This window comes from Mauremys mutica, chromosome 19, assembly GCF_020497125.1.
Source record: "Mauremys mutica isolate MM-2020 ecotype Southern chromosome 19, ASM2049712v1, whole genome shotgun sequence".
In the NCBI taxonomy this organism is placed as follows: domain Eukaryota; kingdom Metazoa; phylum Chordata; order Testudines; family Geoemydidae; genus Mauremys; species Mauremys mutica.
Window position 1 is genome coordinate 23,418,336 of NC_059090.1, and position 18,031 is coordinate 23,436,366.

Below are 18,031 nucleotides of genomic sequence, written 5' to 3' on the forward strand. Positions count from 1 at the left end.
ACTAAAGAAAGGAGAGCTTATCACTTCCACCCCCCGTGCTGCCCATCCTTTGCTCTTAGTGTTGCCCCTTTTGGGGTGTCTGTACCACAGTTCATAGGGGCAAGGCCTAGGAGTCGGAAGGGTCAGTATATGTTCAATACCCATGCTGCATGCTACTCTGACCCAGAGGTGGATTAGGAGTTTGTGGGACCCTGGGCCAGAGCAAACCCCTTCCACCTGCTGTCCCCCACCCCCTCCTTCCCGGTGCTCCTGGATTCCAGCTGCACAGAAATAGCCGCAACTAACTGGTTCATGTTGGCAGAGACCTGGTTTCCCCACAGACTGGCAATGCTCAGGGGCTAGAGAAGTCTCATTACATCTGAAATCACTCAGAAAGGCAGGGAAGTAGAGGGAGCGTTTCTAGAAACAGGATGGTCTTTCCCAGCTTGCAGCTTCTGTGTTTATTATACCCAACATTCCTGGGAGAGAAAAACGCACCCAATACCAAAGGAGGTTAGTATATTATTACTTTGCTCTTTCTTAGCTCCTGTACCCCAAAGGATCACAAAGTGCTTTATAAATGTTCAACAACTAAGCTTCGTGGCACAGAGGGGCAGCATTATTCCAGTTTCACAGATATTTGCCTGCTCCTTTTGCACAGAGAAGAAATTACATCAGAAGAGAACATGAAGCATGTGTTAGTCAGTGGGTGTGATAGTCTCACGCACACACACACACAGTATCCTTGTCTGTCTGGCCACACTGTGACTCAGACAGTCATCAGGTCTGAAGCCTTCTCAGAAATGAAGAGTTTTTAAAAGCTCCAGAGGACCCATTTAAAAAAAAAACCCAACCTTTTCTAGAATATAATTGTATTCCCGGTGGTTGCAAAGCTCACTGCTAGTCATAAGACAACTTGCATCAGAGGTCTGCAAGCTGAATTGGTGCAGAACTAACTCCCTGCAGCTCGTGCAGACTCGGCTGCAGTGTCTAGCTTTTCAAAGCTTCTCTTTCTCTCAGGGGCTGAGCCCCCCTGGCTTGTTGGGTTTCAAAGCTTCCCTCTGCTAGCCACAAACCAGAGAATGGAAAGTAGGTTATAGTAAGAGTGGGGGGAGCTCTCTGAGGCTCTACATAAGAATAGCCAACCCTACAGCACTCTGACCTCCTGAAAGGAGAACTGAAGATCCATTCTCTCCCCCTTCACTTTTTCCTTAGTGATTTACTGATTTCTTTTTGCCTCAGAAGATTTAAGGGTGGGAGGTTAAATGATGAAACTTGCTCTGACTCAGCATTAGGATAACTGTAGCTCCTAATAATTTCTTACTCTGGTCTTCTTCAGAAGGCATTGGAAGCAGATTCCCTTAGAAAAGAGGGCTCTCCACCCCAGTTTATTGTGGGTTATGCTTTGTTTACAGAGGACATTAATCCTGCTGGTGTGACAGATACACCTTCGGCTTCCTCCGACTAAGAGCTCAAGTTGTAAAATGTGAAGAATCAATAAAATAAATGAATGTGTAAAACATTTAAGATTCTGCATGTACCTGCCTTTTCAAATACACGGCTCCATGGGGAGACGGGAACTAAGGAAACAGAGCTTTTCCCAGCACCAGTAAAGCTTCTTGCCCTTAGTGCTGCCGGTAGCAATGCATACAACTTTAAAATGATTTTGCCACGTTCACCCGTAAGAGGCAGCAGACAGTGATGCCCAGGGAAGTGTGATTTAGTAGCTAGAGCCGGCGTCTGAGATGGAGCAGGAAGAGTCAGCTGAGAAGGTGGTAAGAACACCAGACAGTTGCGTGCCACCAGGGTGGGGAGGGAGGGAAAGGAATCAATCCATGACAGTATCACTTCAGCAAAAGGACTGAGGGTCGATTCATCTCTGTGTGACAACTTGCCTGGTTTCCCTGTTCTGCCTCCAGGCAGAGATCTGAAATGGCAGGTCTTGCTTTGCCGAATCTGCCATAGTGCGTACCCACTTTCCCCAACATTTTAGTATTAAAATGCTTCTTTGAGCTTTGCCTCTGGCTGTTCCCGCTGATCAAAGATGAATTGGAAACCAAGATGAGACATTTACAATTTCAAAAGTGGATGCAGGAATTGGCTGCAGGTCACCCTCTGTCACATTTCAGTGCTCAGGAAAATGAGGGTCCGATAGCACTGACTTGAGCCCAGCCTAGGGCAAGCAGGGGCTGTGCCCAACTCTGCCAACACAGTCCAACCCTGACTCGGAGCACATCATCCCCTGTGCTCCTCCACTGCTGGGTCTCCTGCTCCAGGTAGTGTGTACGTGGAGCTCTAGAAACCCCTGAGACAAACTCTTTCAGTGAAACGCCCCTGGTGCACTTGATACCGTAAGGAAAGTTTTCAAGCTGCCACTTTTTTTATACAGAGGACTAAACTGAGGCATTATTTCTCTTCCTGCTTTCCAGCAGAATTTCACAGCATGCTTCTCTCCCTGTCTGAGGTGGTCAGCATGTGAAAATCAACATAATCTTAGCAACCATTTGGAGCATGACAGAAGCCCACTAAGACCAAACAGGAAGCCGTTTAAGAAGGGTGAAAAAGGCACAGGTTCCATTAGTCCCTGCATCTTCAAGAAGCTCTGATATGCAGTGCTCAGCTGCTCTCACTTCAAGAAGAGCACATCTGTGGGGAAGGGATGTCATATAAATTTGCATTTCTAAGTCACAATTTCAATATGAAAGAACTTTTAGTGCAGCTGCTAGTAAAGCATACAACTTTCAAGTGATTTTGCCACCTTCAATTCAGATATAGGTCAGTGGTTCTGTGGCTGTCAAAATGCCTAGATTTGCCAACGTTGCTGAGATAGAAGCTTTTGCACTGAGCTTAATGTTTCAGCTTGAATACCTCTTAACATACCTCCCAAAGTGACACACACTGTTTTGCATACAAGCCACCCGTCATGCAGTCAGAAACTTTGAACAATGCTTTATGCACCTTTAATTCCAAAGCACTTCCCAGACAGATTGCCTGAAATGCAGTCACATATGAGACTGAGGATAACAGTGCAGAAGGGAAAATATTTTTGGCCACAAACACTAGGACAAACTTCTGTTCTCATACAAAGTACATGGTATCTTATGCTGTCAGCACACAGGGCCTGTGTTTGGAAAAGTATCATCCAAAAAATCTACACACATTGAGCTGCATGGAACTAAATTTTTCTGTCTCATCAGCATGAAGGGCTAAATTGATCCAGCTGAAAGTTTAACCCAGGCTTCCAGTGAGAAATTTCAAACCTGAGGCCTAGATTACAAAGCCATCCCATCCAGGATACACACCCCCAATCTCTCTCACACACACATCCTCTTTTTAAGCATTGTAGGCAGGCAGAAGAAGTTGAACAGAAATGATTTCTTCAAAGGAAATACTTTGTATGCATAAAAGCAACAGACTGAAACACAGTCTTTGATGAGACATGTTAATACTGATTACTTTTCCATCTCAATATTAGTGGCACCATAGAATGAAGAATTCATTGGGATGGGAGCAACAACAGGATCCAATGCCGAGAACATGCTACAGTCTCTTGGCTTGTCCTCTTCTGGTGGCCTCATCTCAGTCACTGGCTAATGGATGTAATGGCAACTGCTCCTCCAGTGCTGCTGAGTTTGCCTGCTCCCGTGACATCCTGTCCCGCACTTTCTTCACTGTAACAGGAGACAGAACAATGGTGGCCCTTAGTTAGCAGGGAGATGACAAAGGTAAGGAGGAGGGTATTGAGCCGGTCCTGGGGCTATTGCAGATTTACTGAAAACTAAAAAAATTCTATTTGAGGCATTTTTGAAGTGCTGTAAACTTCCCCATCCCACTCCCTCTAGGCCAGCAGCTGGAGACCAACCAAAGATGTAACAGTGAAAGGGTCGGGTTAATCCTGATGGGGCTACTACACAAGACCTGGCGGATTAAAGCAAACAGTATATTTTCATTGAAAGGAACAAATCTCTGTTTTCAGTGTAGGGCTGCTTAACCCTGCAGAGTAACGGTGCACCACAGCTTAGGACCGGGGGGGGGGGGGAACGACTGTATCCACTTGAACATGAAGAGGATGTTCAGGCAAGTAGCAGGTGATTCTACAAGTTAGAATTTGCCAAGGGGAACACCCCGACTCTTGCTGAATGTGCCCTGGGACCTTTAGCAACACCTTGGGTCTGGACCTTATTTTTACATTTCCTGTAAAGGGAAACACCTGGGTCATTGGTTTAGTTTGGACTTGAAGGCACTTAACTGAATCTTTAACAGCACTTACTACAGAACATTATTTTTCTTAAGGTGTCCACCATTCAAGTACCGAACAGACCCAAACCTACTTAGACTGTGCGCGCTGGCCGATCACAAATGAAGGTGCCAAGGCTGCAGGACACTTGATAGACAGCAGTTTCACTGGGTGTACTGGGGGTGAGGGCAAGCCCAGCTGAAATTTCTGGCACACAGAGTCCACCAAATAGATAACAGGCAAAGTGCACAAAGCATTTGCCCAGTAGGTAGTAGAAAAGGGGCTGACATCCTCTGCTCAGCCCTGGGATGTCTTACCTAGGGATTCTATTTCCAAGGCTCTGGAGTTCCCAGGATCCTCCTTGATGACTCCCAGCTCCTTTTCCCAGTTGGCCCAGTTAATCTCCTCCACTCTGGAGACAGAAAATAGAACAATTTCCCCCATCAGCCAGTAGACAATGAGGCACGGGGGCAAAACATTCTGACCATACAGCTGCATACCAAGGCTGCATCTCAGTGGCATCCATTCTGACGGATGGTGGTCTCATCAGCACAGCACAGCACTAATGACAGCAGCAGTGGCTGTACCACAAAAGGCTTTGCTGCCAAGGGAGTTCTTATTTAGCTAGTAAGTCCTGTGGAGTGCGTTAGTCTCTTCCTCTGTGTTGTGAACAGTGCCAGTGTTTAAATAATAACACCCCAGTGCCTGGAAGGGCGACGCACTTAACTAAAGGAGTTTTCCCGCAGCAAAAAGTCTCTATGCATGGAGTAACACAATGCAATCCGTAAGGTCCTGCTGTCATTATCAGAGCGCTCTGGATCTGGCCCCCTCTGTTGAATGAGGATAAGGGATATTCCCAGTCCCAGTCTCCCACACTTTACATGAACAAAGGGAGTGCTGCCACTTTGTGGTTCACTTAGCACGTTGCAGAGGTGTTATCAAGCAGCATTCACACAGCCAGGAAACTGAGGGTACGTGGACATTAGTGGTCTTCCCACAGCTGGTCTAGCACCAGGACAGCTCCACCATTGGTAGCAACGGTGGAAGCGCAAGTGTAGATGAGCTGCCAGCATTTTTACCGTCTCAGAGCAGCGCAAGATGACAGGTCAGGAAAATGCATGAGACTTGATTACACCACAGCATCCAGGATTGCTAACATCAGTGGAGTCGCATGCCTCCAAAACCAATGCTAGGAATAGTACAGTACTAGCATAGACAAGGCCATGGGGAGTTTGATTCGGTAATTCCACTGCTGTGTGCTGCAGCTGACTGAAACCACTCAGACTGAGTTCAGCTGCTTCCTTTCAGGATCAAGCTTTCAGGTCCAAGGGCCCCATTCCAGGAGAAAGGGGCAGTGGAAGAGAGAATGACAGTCTCCTGGCTGTAACACAGGCAGTAGAAGTACCAGCACTACATGATGCCTAGATACAAAGGTGATGGGGGAGCATGAGAAGTGCACCTACAGATACTTGATTATCTAGGAGTGAGTAGGGTAATGTCTTGATTTCCACCCACACACACACAAAAACGGGGGCGGGGGGGGAATCAAGACATTACCCTACTCACTCCTAGATAATCGAGTATCCATAGGTGCATTTCTCATATATATATATATGCACATATATATATATATATATATATATCATATATATATACATGCACATATATATATATATATGTGCATGAACAAACCACGCTTCCCCATTCACACATAATGCCAGCACACAGAATTCAGAATGTGGGAAGCTGCCTCCACTTTCTATCTTACCTGAAACACCATCTCTCATCTTTCTTATCATCAAGGCTCACAGACAAGAAGCAGCCAGATCTCTGCCTCCTTTTTGGGCACCACAGCCAGGACTTCTCTATTTCCAGAATGGCAATGGCTCTCTGGGGATACAAGTCCATGTTAGAGCGTAACTGGTGCAGCCACGACCCATGTTCTGAGCTAGCCTAAGTTCTGATCAAGTCTTCCCCATCCGCCAAATGTCATGACTTGGAAAGGCACTTTTGTGAATGTTCCTTGGCTCTGTTACTGCTGTCAGGAAATACCCTAACGTCTCCTAGGCCTGTGGGCTTAAGAAATTACTCTAAACTGTAATTTTCTAGACAGAGAAAAAGATAGGACTGGGTTGCCATCAGTATAAAAGGGGATTTTGGACTCTGACAGATCCTGTAGTTCTCTCTAGCTCCCAGACTGACTAAGCACAGCCTGTGCTGCCTAGTGTCACCTTACAAGGTCTTCCTTAGTTCAGGCAATGACCAACCAGTCATGGAAGGAGCTGCTAACCACATTAGAAATTCCTCCAAACCAGGGTAAGCCAACAGAAGGTATAAAACACAGACAAATCTTAACAGAGCCCCACATACAAGAACAGAAACATCTCAAGTAACAAAAGCATGACACTGCGAAAAGGTTAAACATCTGTCTCCTAACATGGTTTTGCTTCCAGGGTATGCTCAACCAATGAAAGTACACCTCTACCTCGATATAACGCTGTCCTCGGGAGCCAAAAAATCTTACTGTTTTATAAGTGAAACCACGTTATATCGAACTTGCTTTGATCCACCAGAGTGCGCAGCCCCGCCCCCCGGAGCACTGCTTTACCATGTTATATCCAAATTCGTGTTATATTGAGGCAGAGGTGTATTGTGATGCTGTTGGGTTTTATCCAGTGTTTTATTGGCTGAAGGTGCTGTCCCTCAATCTGTAAGGAGAGCTTGCTTGCATGGAGCCTCTGGAAGACCAGAATCAGCTCTCCCAGGTTGAGGAGTTGGAATAAATCTCCCCATAAACTCAGCTGTTAATTTCCCTCAACAAGCACCATTTGCGCAGCGTCACTTCCTCTTCCCTCCCAGAGGCAGGGAAGTGACAAAGCACCACTTAACAGGTACAGTCCCATCCATTAAGGTGGTCACAGTCTTTACAAGTAGATCTGGAAGGCACATATCTCAGCACTTTAGATACTAGGGTGATGGGTACTATAGAAATGTGGAGAGAGAAAGATTGCATTACACTTTTACTACTTTAAATAGAACTTTAGAGCTCAGCGAAAACGTGCGTCAAATCTTATATCCCAGTGCATGCACAGCGGGAGAGAATGTGTTGTAAATGGCTCCCACAGGCCCACATTTAGCGCATAATATGTTATAAGGCCTATATTGGAGACCAGGTGAGTGGCGCAACAGACTTACCTGCAGCTTCCAGACGCTCTTGCTGTAACCAGAGACATTGGTGACAGTCTCGCTCATGAGGGCGATCAGCATGTTGAGCAGGAGGATGTAGGTCAGGATCACAAACAGCAGCAGCAGCAGCATGACAAAGTATTTGAATTTCACATGCTCCTGGAACTCCAGGTCCCCCATGCCGATGGTGAACTTGAAGAGCTGCAAGGAGGTGCTCAGCAGCCCACTGTACTCAACGTGGCCTTTATCGCCATCCTCCGGGGTAACAGACTTGTTCTGGGAAGCCGGAGGGGCATCCCCTGTGAGGGTGACCAGAGCTGTAACAAAAGCAGAACAATGAATGTTTCTCGGCAAGTCCCCTCCTGGCAGGTCTGCCTGTAACACGGTGCTGAGTCAATCCTCACCTGCCGCAAAGCCAAAGAGGAAGATCACGTAAACCACAAGGAAGCGTAGCAGGTCCCTCAGGATAGTCTGGAGACAGAGCAAAAGGCAGTGTTATAAATCACCAATAACCTCACATGAGGTTTATACAGCACAAAATCACCAAGAAAACAGGAAACTAGCGCACCTATCAAATAATGATATTTGGCTCTGCATCAGCTCTGGCAACATTAACTCATTAATCCCCACAGTCCCTCGCAAGGGAGGCAGTTCAGGAAGTAGTTTTACTCCCATTCAATAGATGAGGATGTGATACAGAGGCCCACTGGTGGTTCACTGCTCTGAGTCACCAACACCTATCAGGCCTGACAAACTCAGTACACCTAACTCATTGCTGTCATCATATTTATCTATAAAGAATGTTGTGAGGGACCAAAGGAAAGCTTACGCCATACTGGTCATCATAAGCATTGAGAGATGCAAGTATAGGTGTTATTTTAAAAGCTGTATGTATATACAGAAAATATTTTTAGAATCTGTGTTCCAGGCAGGGTTGATAAGCAGCTTTCACCAGACAAAGCGACGTAGATCGGCCTATCCACCCTGTCTCTAATGTAAACTAAGCATTTTGAAACCAATACAGAGGAAGTGCTATTTGCATATGAAGTCAACAGTTGACTGGAGGCGGGAGGGAGTGAAACCAACAGGGGAGAGCACACAGGAATCTGAGCACCAGGGGTTTTCCTGTCTCTAGAAACAACGACAAACTTTGAAGAGAGAAAAAATGATATTTTGTGATCTATTTCACTTAGGAACATCCTTGGAGGAAGGGGGTGGTTCACAACAACCTGGATCCTAAATTGAATGAAGATCAGCAAACTCTGCATAAGGTCTTTGAGGGCGAGAAATGTTTTGAGATACAGGAGAGCAGCCTGTCAAGGTTATATTAGTCTCTTAGATGCGTGTTATGCTTCTGATTTATTATAACCATCTCTGTTTCCATAGTTCTTGCTCACTTGAATCTGTGATTCTCTGTTCTTTGTAAATACACTTTTTCTTTTTATTATAAATTCATCTCAGGACTGTGATATTAAGTAAAGAGTGCATCCTCAGCTGAACCAAGCAAGCTGGTGGATACGTGGTCTCTCTGGAGGCAATGGTCTTGGTAATTACTGTGAATGTCCAGTGACAGGGGCTGGACACCACAGGGAGACTCTTCTGAGGTGTTCGGGGACTGCAATGCAGAGTAAAGGCTGGCAGAGTTCTGGGCAGATTGTTTGGGTGTCTAAGAGACTGGGGTGTCAGGGAGCCAGCACCCAGTTTAGCAGCAGCAAGTTTTTCTCCCCCTGAGGCAGGGGGTAACAAGATGACTCTCGGGCCTGAGTGCCCCGAGAAAGCATCACAGAGGCAGTGCAGATATAAAAGGGTGAGAGACTTGCTCAAGGTTACACAGCAATAAGGTAACAGTGTTGAGCTCAGAACTCAGGAGTTCCTGGCTCCCAGCCCTAAGTTCTTTCCTTCAGACCCTGCTCTCTTCAAAGGTTGAATAAGACATACAGTACAACCTCAGAGTTACGAACACCTCCGGAATGGAACTGTTCATACCCCTGAAATGTTTGTAACTGAACAAAATGTTATGGTGGTTCTTTCAAAAGTTTACAGCTGAACATTGACTTAATACAGCTTTGAAACTTTACTCTGCAGAAGAAAAATGCTGCTTTTAACCATCTTAATTTAAATGAAACAAGAACAGAAACAGTTTCCTTACCTCATCTCTGACATGCTTCTCCAATCCTGAGCACCACACACAAATCTGCTTATATGCCTCAATCCAGGCTTTCCAATGCTAGGAAACATCTCCTGAACAGACTGCCACTCTGTGTTTTGTGTTGTGTTTTAGTTTTGGGGGATTTTTTTTTGTGACAGGCTGCTCTGGGGGGACCAAGATGAGTCCCAACAAACTCATTTTTATTTGTGACCTGAGCCAGTATTTGAAAACCTGCTGCAAACTGAGCTAGTCGTCTGCCTCATGCAGCATTCCACCTCCCCCAAGAGAATACATATACTCCAACGGCATGGAATTTCAGTGGCCACAGCCTACGTATTAGCTCCTGCATGTTTGTGATGGTCCTGACAGGACCACAGTAACTGCAGCATTTGGACAATGCCTCGTGTCCCTGAGCATCTCTTACAGGGTGTTTCTCCATACTGACCTTCTGTATCATGACACAATAGATCCCAGTCCACTGGAAGCCCCGAGTGTAGTACAGCATGTTCACCCATCCCAGCAGTAAGGAGAATACCATTGTCGGCACATAGTCTTCTGAACCCACAATATATAGCACAGCTGAAAGCAGCAGCGAGAATGCCTGGAGCAAGCTGGGGGAAGGGGAGGAAGCAATCATAGTCACACAGTGAGCTGAAAGTCTCAGTGCCAAATCCTTTTTGTGCCACACTGGGCAAAGCCAGCTGCATCTTGCAGCATTACCCAATGGGGTATAAAGTGGCAGCTAGTCAGACCCTGTAGTTATAGGTGAGTTAGTATCTAAATCCATCTGTAACCTACTTTCTGCACAAATATATTGTAGATTCATTAGACGTTAGCAAAGTTCACATTATGGAAAATCTCAGAGATACTGGGCCTGACTCTCATCTCTTTTCCACCAGATACATTCACATACACCAGGCCTGATTTCAGTGGAGTTACATGTGTGAAACTGGTATAAAAATGGAGAGAATCAGACCCATCACATATAGAAATACACACACACAAAAACTATAAAGTCTCTTCCCCTTAACAAAAACACCTCGCTCTCATATAGTGCTCTTCAACTATTGATCTCAATGTGCTTTACAAATGGAGGTCAGTGTATTATCCCCATTTTACAGACTGGGAAACAGAGGCACAGGAAGACGAAATGTAATGCCCAAGGCCATGACTTCAAGGGGAGCCACTGGTGGAGCCAGAAATGGGCTCCTGAGTCCCAGTCCAGTACTCTGTCCACTAGGCCACCTGGCCAAATCCCAGTCACTAAATGAGCAATTCCACATATGAAAAATGGTTACTCACCTTTCTGTAACTGTTGTTCTTTGAGATGTGTTGCTCATATCCATTCCAGTTAGGTGCGCACGCCACGTGCACGGATGTCGGAAACTTCTTCCCTAGCAGCTACCCATCGGGCCGGCTGTGGAGCCCCCTGGAGTGGCGTCGATATGGCGCTCTATATATGACCCTGCCAGCCCAACCCCACTTCAGTTCTTTTGTGCCGGCTACTCCAACAGAGGGGAAGGTGGCGGGGGGGAATGGAATAGATATGAGCAACACATCTCGAAGAACAACAGTTACAGAAAGGTGAGTAACCATTTTTTCTTCTTCGAGTGCTTGCTCATATCTATTCCAGTTAGGTCACTCCCAAGCCTTACCTCGGAGGTGGGGTCGGAGTCAAGGTATTGCAGACTGAAGAATTGCCCTGCCGAAGGCTGCATCGTCTCGAGAGTGTTGGACGATGGCGTAGTGCGATGTGAAGGTGTGCACTGAGGCCCATGTGGCAGCACTGCAGATCTCTTGGAGGGAAACGTTTGCCAGAAAGGCCGCTGACGATGCCTGAGATCTCGTGGAGTGAGCCGTGACAGCAGGCAGAGGGACATTTGCCAGGTTGTAGCAGGTACAGATACACGTGGTAATCCATGACGATATCCGCTGTGAAGAGACCGCTGTGCCTTTCATCTGTTCCGCGACAGCGACGAACAACTGGGTCGTCTTGCAAAATGGCTTTGTGCAATCTATACAGGGGTGAGCACCCTTCTAACATCTAGTGAGTGTAGGCGTTGTTCCCGAAGGTCGGCATGTGGTTTCGGGTAAAATACCAGCAGGAAAATGTCCTGGCTTACATGGAAACAGGATACCACTTTCGGCTGGAAGGCTGGGTGAGGTCTCAGCTGAACTTTATCCTTATGAAAGATGGTATAGGGCGGTTCACACGTGAGAGCCCGTAGTTCAGAAATTCGACGAGCCGAAGTGATGGCCACTAGGAAGGCGACCTTCCAGGAAAGGTAGAGGAGACAGGCAGAAGGCCAGCGGCTCAAAAGGAGGACCCATAAGGTAGGAAAGAACCAGGTTAAGGTCCCAGGCTGGCACGGGCAGCTTCGTCGGGGGATGGATTTTTTCCAAGCCTTTCAGGAAGCGCCGCACGACTGGATGTGCAAACACTGAGCGCCCGGCCACTCCAGGGTGGAATGCCGAAATGGCTGCGAGGTGAACCTTAAGGGAACCAAAGACTAGGTGTTGGTCCTTCAGGTAGTCCAGGCTGCATGGGACTGAAGCTTGGAGTGGGGGCACCTGCCGCTGAGCGCACCAGATGGAAAACCTTTTCCATTTAGCTTTGTAAGTAAGTCTAGTAGAAGGCTTGCAGCTTTCCAGGAGCACCTGACTTACTGAGTCTGAACAGGCACACTCAGCTTGGTTCAACCAGAGATCCTCCAGATCATGAGGTGGAGTGACTGAAGGTCCGGGTGCAGGAGACAACCATGTTTCTGTGAGATGAGGTTGGGGCTGAGAGGTAAGCGCAGGGAAGCCCGTATCAACAGACCCAACAGGATGGGGTACCAGCATTGACGGGGCCAGGCAGGAGCCACCAGTATGACATCTGCCTTGTCCCAGCGGACCTTGAGGAGCACCCTGTGGACCAGCGGAAATGGCGGGAAGGTTTAAAGTAGTTGGCCAGACCACGTGATCAGGAAGGTGCCGGCAATCGCACCTGGGCTGTGGCCTCGGAAGGAGCAGAAGGCACTCCTTGTTGATCCGCGAAGCGAACAGGTCAATTCGGGGAAACCTCCAGATGCACAAAACAGGGTGAATGATGTCCGGACGAATCGACCATTCATGCGTAAGGAAGCGTCTGCTCAAACTGTCCACCAGTACGTTTTAAACACCCAGCAGATATGAAGCTTGAAGAGTGATGGAGTGGGCTAAAACAGAATTCCCACAGAAGAAGGGCTTCTTGGCAAAGCAGAGATGACTGGGCTCCGCCTTGTTTGTTCAGATAAAACATGGTCGTGGTGTTGTCTGTCAGGACTGCCACACAGCGGTCTTGTAAGTGGGGAAGGAACTCTTGGCATGTGAGGTGGATCACCCTGAGTTCCTTGATATTGATATGCAGGGTTAGCTCATTTTCATGCCATAAACTCTGTGCTGTCAGGTTCCCAAGGTGTGCTCCCCATCCCAGCGCAGATGCGTCTGTAACCAGAGTCAGGGTGGGTTGAGGAGGATGGAACGGGACCCCGGCACCCACCATATGGGGATCCAGCCACCAGTACAGGGAGTTGAGCGTGTGGCTTGGGACCGTGAGCACCATATCTAGATTGTCGCGGCCTGGTCAATACACAGACGCTAACCACATCTGTAAGGGCCTGAGTCTTAGTCTGGCGTGTTGCACCACGTAGGTGCAGGATGCCACGTGACCCAGCAACTTGAGGCACTGGTGGTGGGAAATCTGCAAAGACTGGTGATTATGTTTGCCAGAACTAGACGCCGGGCCTCTGGGAGGAAAGCCCATGCTTGGTTTGCGTCCAGGACTGCCCCGATAAACTCTATTGTCTGGGTTGGGGAGAGGACAGACTTGCTGATGTTCAGCAAGATGCCCAAGTGATTGAACGTGTCCGTGACCATTTGTACCTGAGATTGAACTTGTTGATGAGACTGGCCCCGTATGAGCCAGTCGTCGAGGTACGGGATCACGTGCACATCATGTCAGCGAAGAAAAGCTGCCACGACCGCCATACATTTGGTGAAGATGCGGGGGGCTGTGCACAAGCCGAACAGAAGGGCTGTGAACTGATAGTGCGTCTTGTGCACCACGAAATGGAGAAAACGTCTGTGGGGCAGGATAATCCAGATGTGAAAGTAAGTGTCTTTCATATCGAGGGTGGCATACCAGTCTCCCGGACCCAGTGAGGGAATAATTGTGCCCAAGGAGACCATGTGGAACTTCAGGTTGATGATCTGCTTGTTGAGCTCCCTGAGGTCCAAGATGGACCTTAGGCCTCCTTTTGCCTTGGGGACGAGGAAGTAACGCAAGTAGAATCCCTTGCCCCTGAGCTCACGAGGCACTTCCTCCACTGCTCCTAGGGCGAGGAGTGCTTATACCTCTTGGGTGAGAAGTTGCTTGTGAGAAGGGTCCCTGAAAAGGGACAGGGAAGGAGGGTGGAGAGGAATGGAAGTGGATAGAATATCCCGCCTCTACCGTGCGAAGGACCCAACGTCCGATGTAATGAGGGACCAGGCATGGTAGAAACAGGGTAGGCAGTTCAAAAAGGGGTAGCTGTCTGGGTTGTGAACTGGTAGTCCATCCTCAAGCATGCTTTCAAAGTGGGCGCTTAGGACCCAGAGGGGGCTTGGGTCTAGGCGGGAAAGGGTGCTGTTGGGTTGGCTGAGGTTTAAACGGCTTTCTTTGAGTTGATTTAATAGTGTTTCTTGTGTCTTTCAAGATATGCAGCCGGGAATCAGTTTGCTCGGCGAATAGGCCTTGGCCATCAAAGGGAAGATCGTGGATAGTGTGTTGCACTTCAGGTGGAAGACCCGATGACTGGAGCCAGGTGTTCCAACGCATGGTGATGCCAGATGCCAAAGTGCGTGCTGCTGTGTCTGCGGCATCGACAGAACCCTGGAGGGAGGTGCGAGCTACTAACCTGCCCTCCTTGGCAATGGCTCCCAGTTCTGCACAAGCCTTGGATGGGAGTTGTTCTTGGAACTTAAGGACCACAGACCACAAGTTATAATTCTATCTACCGAGGATTGCAAGCTGATTCGTGGGCATGGGCTTGCTGCAAGAACTGCAGGGTTGGAAGCCCTGGGACAGCATGCCCCGGAGCCCCGCAAGGCAGTCGTTGAAGGGAAGGACGCCCCCAACTACTATGCTACACTTAACACTAAGATAATTACTAACAATTAACTAACAAAGGTAACTCTGTACAAAGATAAGAGAAAGCTAGGGAGTAGTGGAGCACTTGATAACAAGAGACCGCTGTTCCAACAACTGTCACAGGTGGTAAGAAGGAACTGAAGTGGGGTCGGGCTGGCAGCGTCATACATAGAGCGCCATATAGGTGCCACTCCAGGGGGCCCCACAGCCAGCCCGATGGGTAGCTGCTAGGGAAAAATCTTCCGACATCCGTGCATGCAGCGTGCGCACTTAACTGGAATAGATATGAGCAAGCACTCAAAGAAGAAGTTCATATTACTATCATCTGTATTACAGTAGCACCTAGATGCCCCAACCAAGGGTCAAGGCTCTATTGCAGAAGGCACGGTTCAAATGAAAAAAAGCGAAAGACAGTCCCTGACCCAGAGAGCTCACAATCTAGGATTATGACAAGAGGCAAGTGGTGGAAGAAACCAGCAAAGAGTTGGTTGGAAAGATGACATAGCAGCAGAACAAGCTATGTGTGAGAATGGGTCATTTCTGCTCACCACCCACCTAGCTACCTTGTGCTAGCTCAGCTGCCTCTTAACAGAGGTTTGATTTCACATTAACTTTCATTTCCCACAACCTAAAGAACGTACAGAAAGACCTCAATGCAGCCATCAGAGAACACGTTCTTCAGGCTCCGCCATCTCCTCAAAAAGTACAGAATCTATCCAAAAAGAGAGAAATCAACAGGGACAGTTCGTTAACGCAGCAAGACACGTCTGAGTCTATTCTCTGCTGGGATAATAATCTACTGCACAGTGAACGGTTTCTTCATAGCCTTTTTATTTATATCATTTGCTCCAATGACAGAAAAATTCAGACCATCCCTCTTCAGAGATGGAAAAGGGCTCCTGGTAACAGAAACCCAATAAAGAAATAGTAACTGAGCCATAGATCTTGTATGTGTCTTTTTAATATAGTGTATCCAATAATTAATGTATATTTACTATTGTGTAACACAAAACCCCTCTTGTGATCTTTTACATTGTGCCCATCTTACAAATCCTCCCTTTCTGTCATCCTTTGCTTGCTATATCCTGCTTATATTGCAAGCACCTGATGGCAGGAACCTCTCCTTCCATTTATCTGTGAAGCTTTGTGCACATTTATGGTATTATGGAAATAAATAAGAGTGGTGTACCAATGCCATGGGGATGGTTGTTTTATTTCAGAGCAGATAGGTTAGAAATCTTTGTACCTGAGCAATTATGAGATAAAAGCCTCCCAGGAAAACAACGATCTGTCCAGTGAGCTGCAAGAAGCCAATAGCTGTGAACTCTGCTCGAAATGGAGACTGCGAGATAAAAACAAGAATATGAAGACAGCAGCAGGAGCTGTAGCCACCCAAAGCCCTTTAAACCTCTTAAACCATAGCCCCAGCATTCAAGTTCACTCCACCCCATCCAAGTAAGCCAGTCCTACCTGTAACTGCAGGGGACGATGGTAAGCAAGGACCGTGAAGATGGCCATGAATATAAAATAACAGAAAAAACTCAAGTAAAATCTCCTGGCAGCAAATGTGTCCCATTTGTGCTGAAGCAGCTTGTTCAGTGGCTCCAAAACCACCATCTTGTATCGATTCTAGGGTGAGGAAGAAAAAATAACATGTCATCAAGGATCCAGAATCACCATAAAGCCTTCTTGATCCAGTGTTGGAATTCAGTGGCCAGAAGCCCTGCATGTCTATTTCATCAGACTCTCAGCATGAAAGGACGCTGGCATCCTATTGGACTTGGATACTGCCTGCGTCCTATAGCCCTGTATTTGGAGAGATCCAGGCTAAGTCACTGCTCCACGCCAGGGAACAGAATATAAATGTCTCAAACTCCTTCCTTATTGCAGATTAGCAACAAATCTGAAGGGGTTTAATAACATTAACCATATATGTAAAATCCTCATCATTAATAATGAACAAATTCACACATTTTATTTCCCTAAAATAAAACAATCTGAAATGTCAAATTAATCTACATGATTTACATAATTTATGACAACACTATAAAAAACTGGACAAAGACATTCTGTATTTGATTTTAAATAAATTCTCAGGACTCACTGGTGTGTCACTGCTCTCAGCAAGGATCTCCAGCACAGAGTTTTTCTCACAACTATCTACAGAGGACAAGTCATAGAGAGATACATGGACGGGTCCATAGGTCCATTCAGTGAACTTGCGAGACAGGTGCCAGTACTCTGGATCCTTGATCTCTCTTTGGAGAATGTGTCTGAAGATCTGAAGGGAAAGTTTATGTTTATTATACTAATTATACATTAGGATGTAAAATTAAATTCCCAGCGTACCTGAGTTGTCTTCAAACCTGTAACCCTGCTTCCTGCATACATTTTGCAGATATGTCCTTGGTCATATATATGATCTGGCCAAGAACTTGAGGCAAACTAAGCACAGCTTCTATAAGCTCTGTCAAACGAGTAACAACTCTCAGCCCAGCCCAGGTGCTCCCATCTGTGATCACATCAGCACAGTTCCTAACGAGAGGGTCTGGAAGAGGGTTTCTTCATGCCTCCTGCAGTGGCACTCCTGAAGAGTCTCATGTACAGTAACGTAGGATGCATGTACATCAGACCCAGCCTCTAGGCAGGGGACTCACTCCACTGTCCTCACTATTTCTAGCCATGCCCAGAGAATCACTCTTGTGGCGTTTACCTCTACTTTGCCCTTCTTGGCAGCCAGTTTCAGTGGCGTTAACCCAGCCCGGTTCACTATCTCCTCGAGCTTCTCTGCTGGGTTAATCTTGGTGCCTGCCTTTAAGATCTCATCATACATCTTGCACACTAACTCGGTATTCTGCTTGGTGTCATCTGCGATCATCACCAGGGCATGGAGAACTGTGTTGCCCAGGGAATCCTGTTCCTGGAGCCTGGCTTTCTGGTAGGGGTTATCAAGGAGGTATTTTATCACATCAAACTGGTTGGTGCAGGCCGCCAAGGAGAGGGGAAGTTCACCTGGAAAGATGGAGGCAGGGTTTGAAAAAAATAAAAAAGTAGTTTAGAAAGAACATTTATTTATCTTAGTCTGCAGAGTCTTGTTACTGTAACAGTGGTGGGCTTTTTCTTGCTGAATCTCTGTATTCAGGCTTGGATGTTTTGTAGTTAATTGGTACAGAAAAACAATCCCTCGCTACTTCTGGGAGCGGCTGGACCACTTTGCCAGACTTTGGCTGCACCCAGTCCCTCCATCTATTTTTGGGCTTAGTCCACACGTGGGAGATCTGAAGCAGTCCCATGTCCCTAGACAGGGACAAGTGCACACAACTGAACA

At 47.1% G+C, this 18,031-nt stretch overlaps 1 protein-coding gene across 7 annotated transcripts in view; it reads right to left on the bottom strand.

The window, feature by feature from the left end:
- Positions 1–2,930: 2,930 nt before the first annotated feature.
- The window catches only part of LOC123353196 (transient receptor potential cation channel subfamily V member 2-like), a 41,054-nt gene continuing 25,953 nt past the window's right edge, over positions 2,931–18,031 (bottom strand). For all 7 annotated transcript variants that reach the window (XM_044994129.1, XM_044994127.1, XM_044994130.1 and 4 more), the window contains 11 exons: positions 17,417–17,715; positions 16,808–16,984; positions 16,174–16,332; positions 15,950–16,045; positions 15,345–15,415; positions 9,997–10,162; positions 7,807–7,873; positions 7,412–7,719; positions 5,985–6,106; positions 4,534–4,628; positions 2,931–3,650 (listed from right to left, as the gene is read on the bottom strand). In XM_044994129.1, coding sequence (XP_044850064.1) covers positions 3,559–3,650; positions 4,534–4,628; positions 5,985–6,106; positions 7,412–7,719; positions 7,807–7,873; positions 9,997–10,162; positions 15,345–15,415; positions 15,950–16,045; positions 16,174–16,332; positions 16,808–16,984; positions 17,417–17,715 — 1,652 coding nt within the window. In that variant the 3' untranslated portion in view covers positions 2,931–3,558. The remainder of the gene's footprint in view (positions 3,651–4,533; positions 4,629–5,984; positions 6,107–7,411; positions 7,720–7,806; positions 7,874–9,996; positions 10,163–15,344; positions 15,416–15,949; positions 16,046–16,173; positions 16,333–16,807; positions 16,985–17,416; positions 17,716–18,031) is intronic.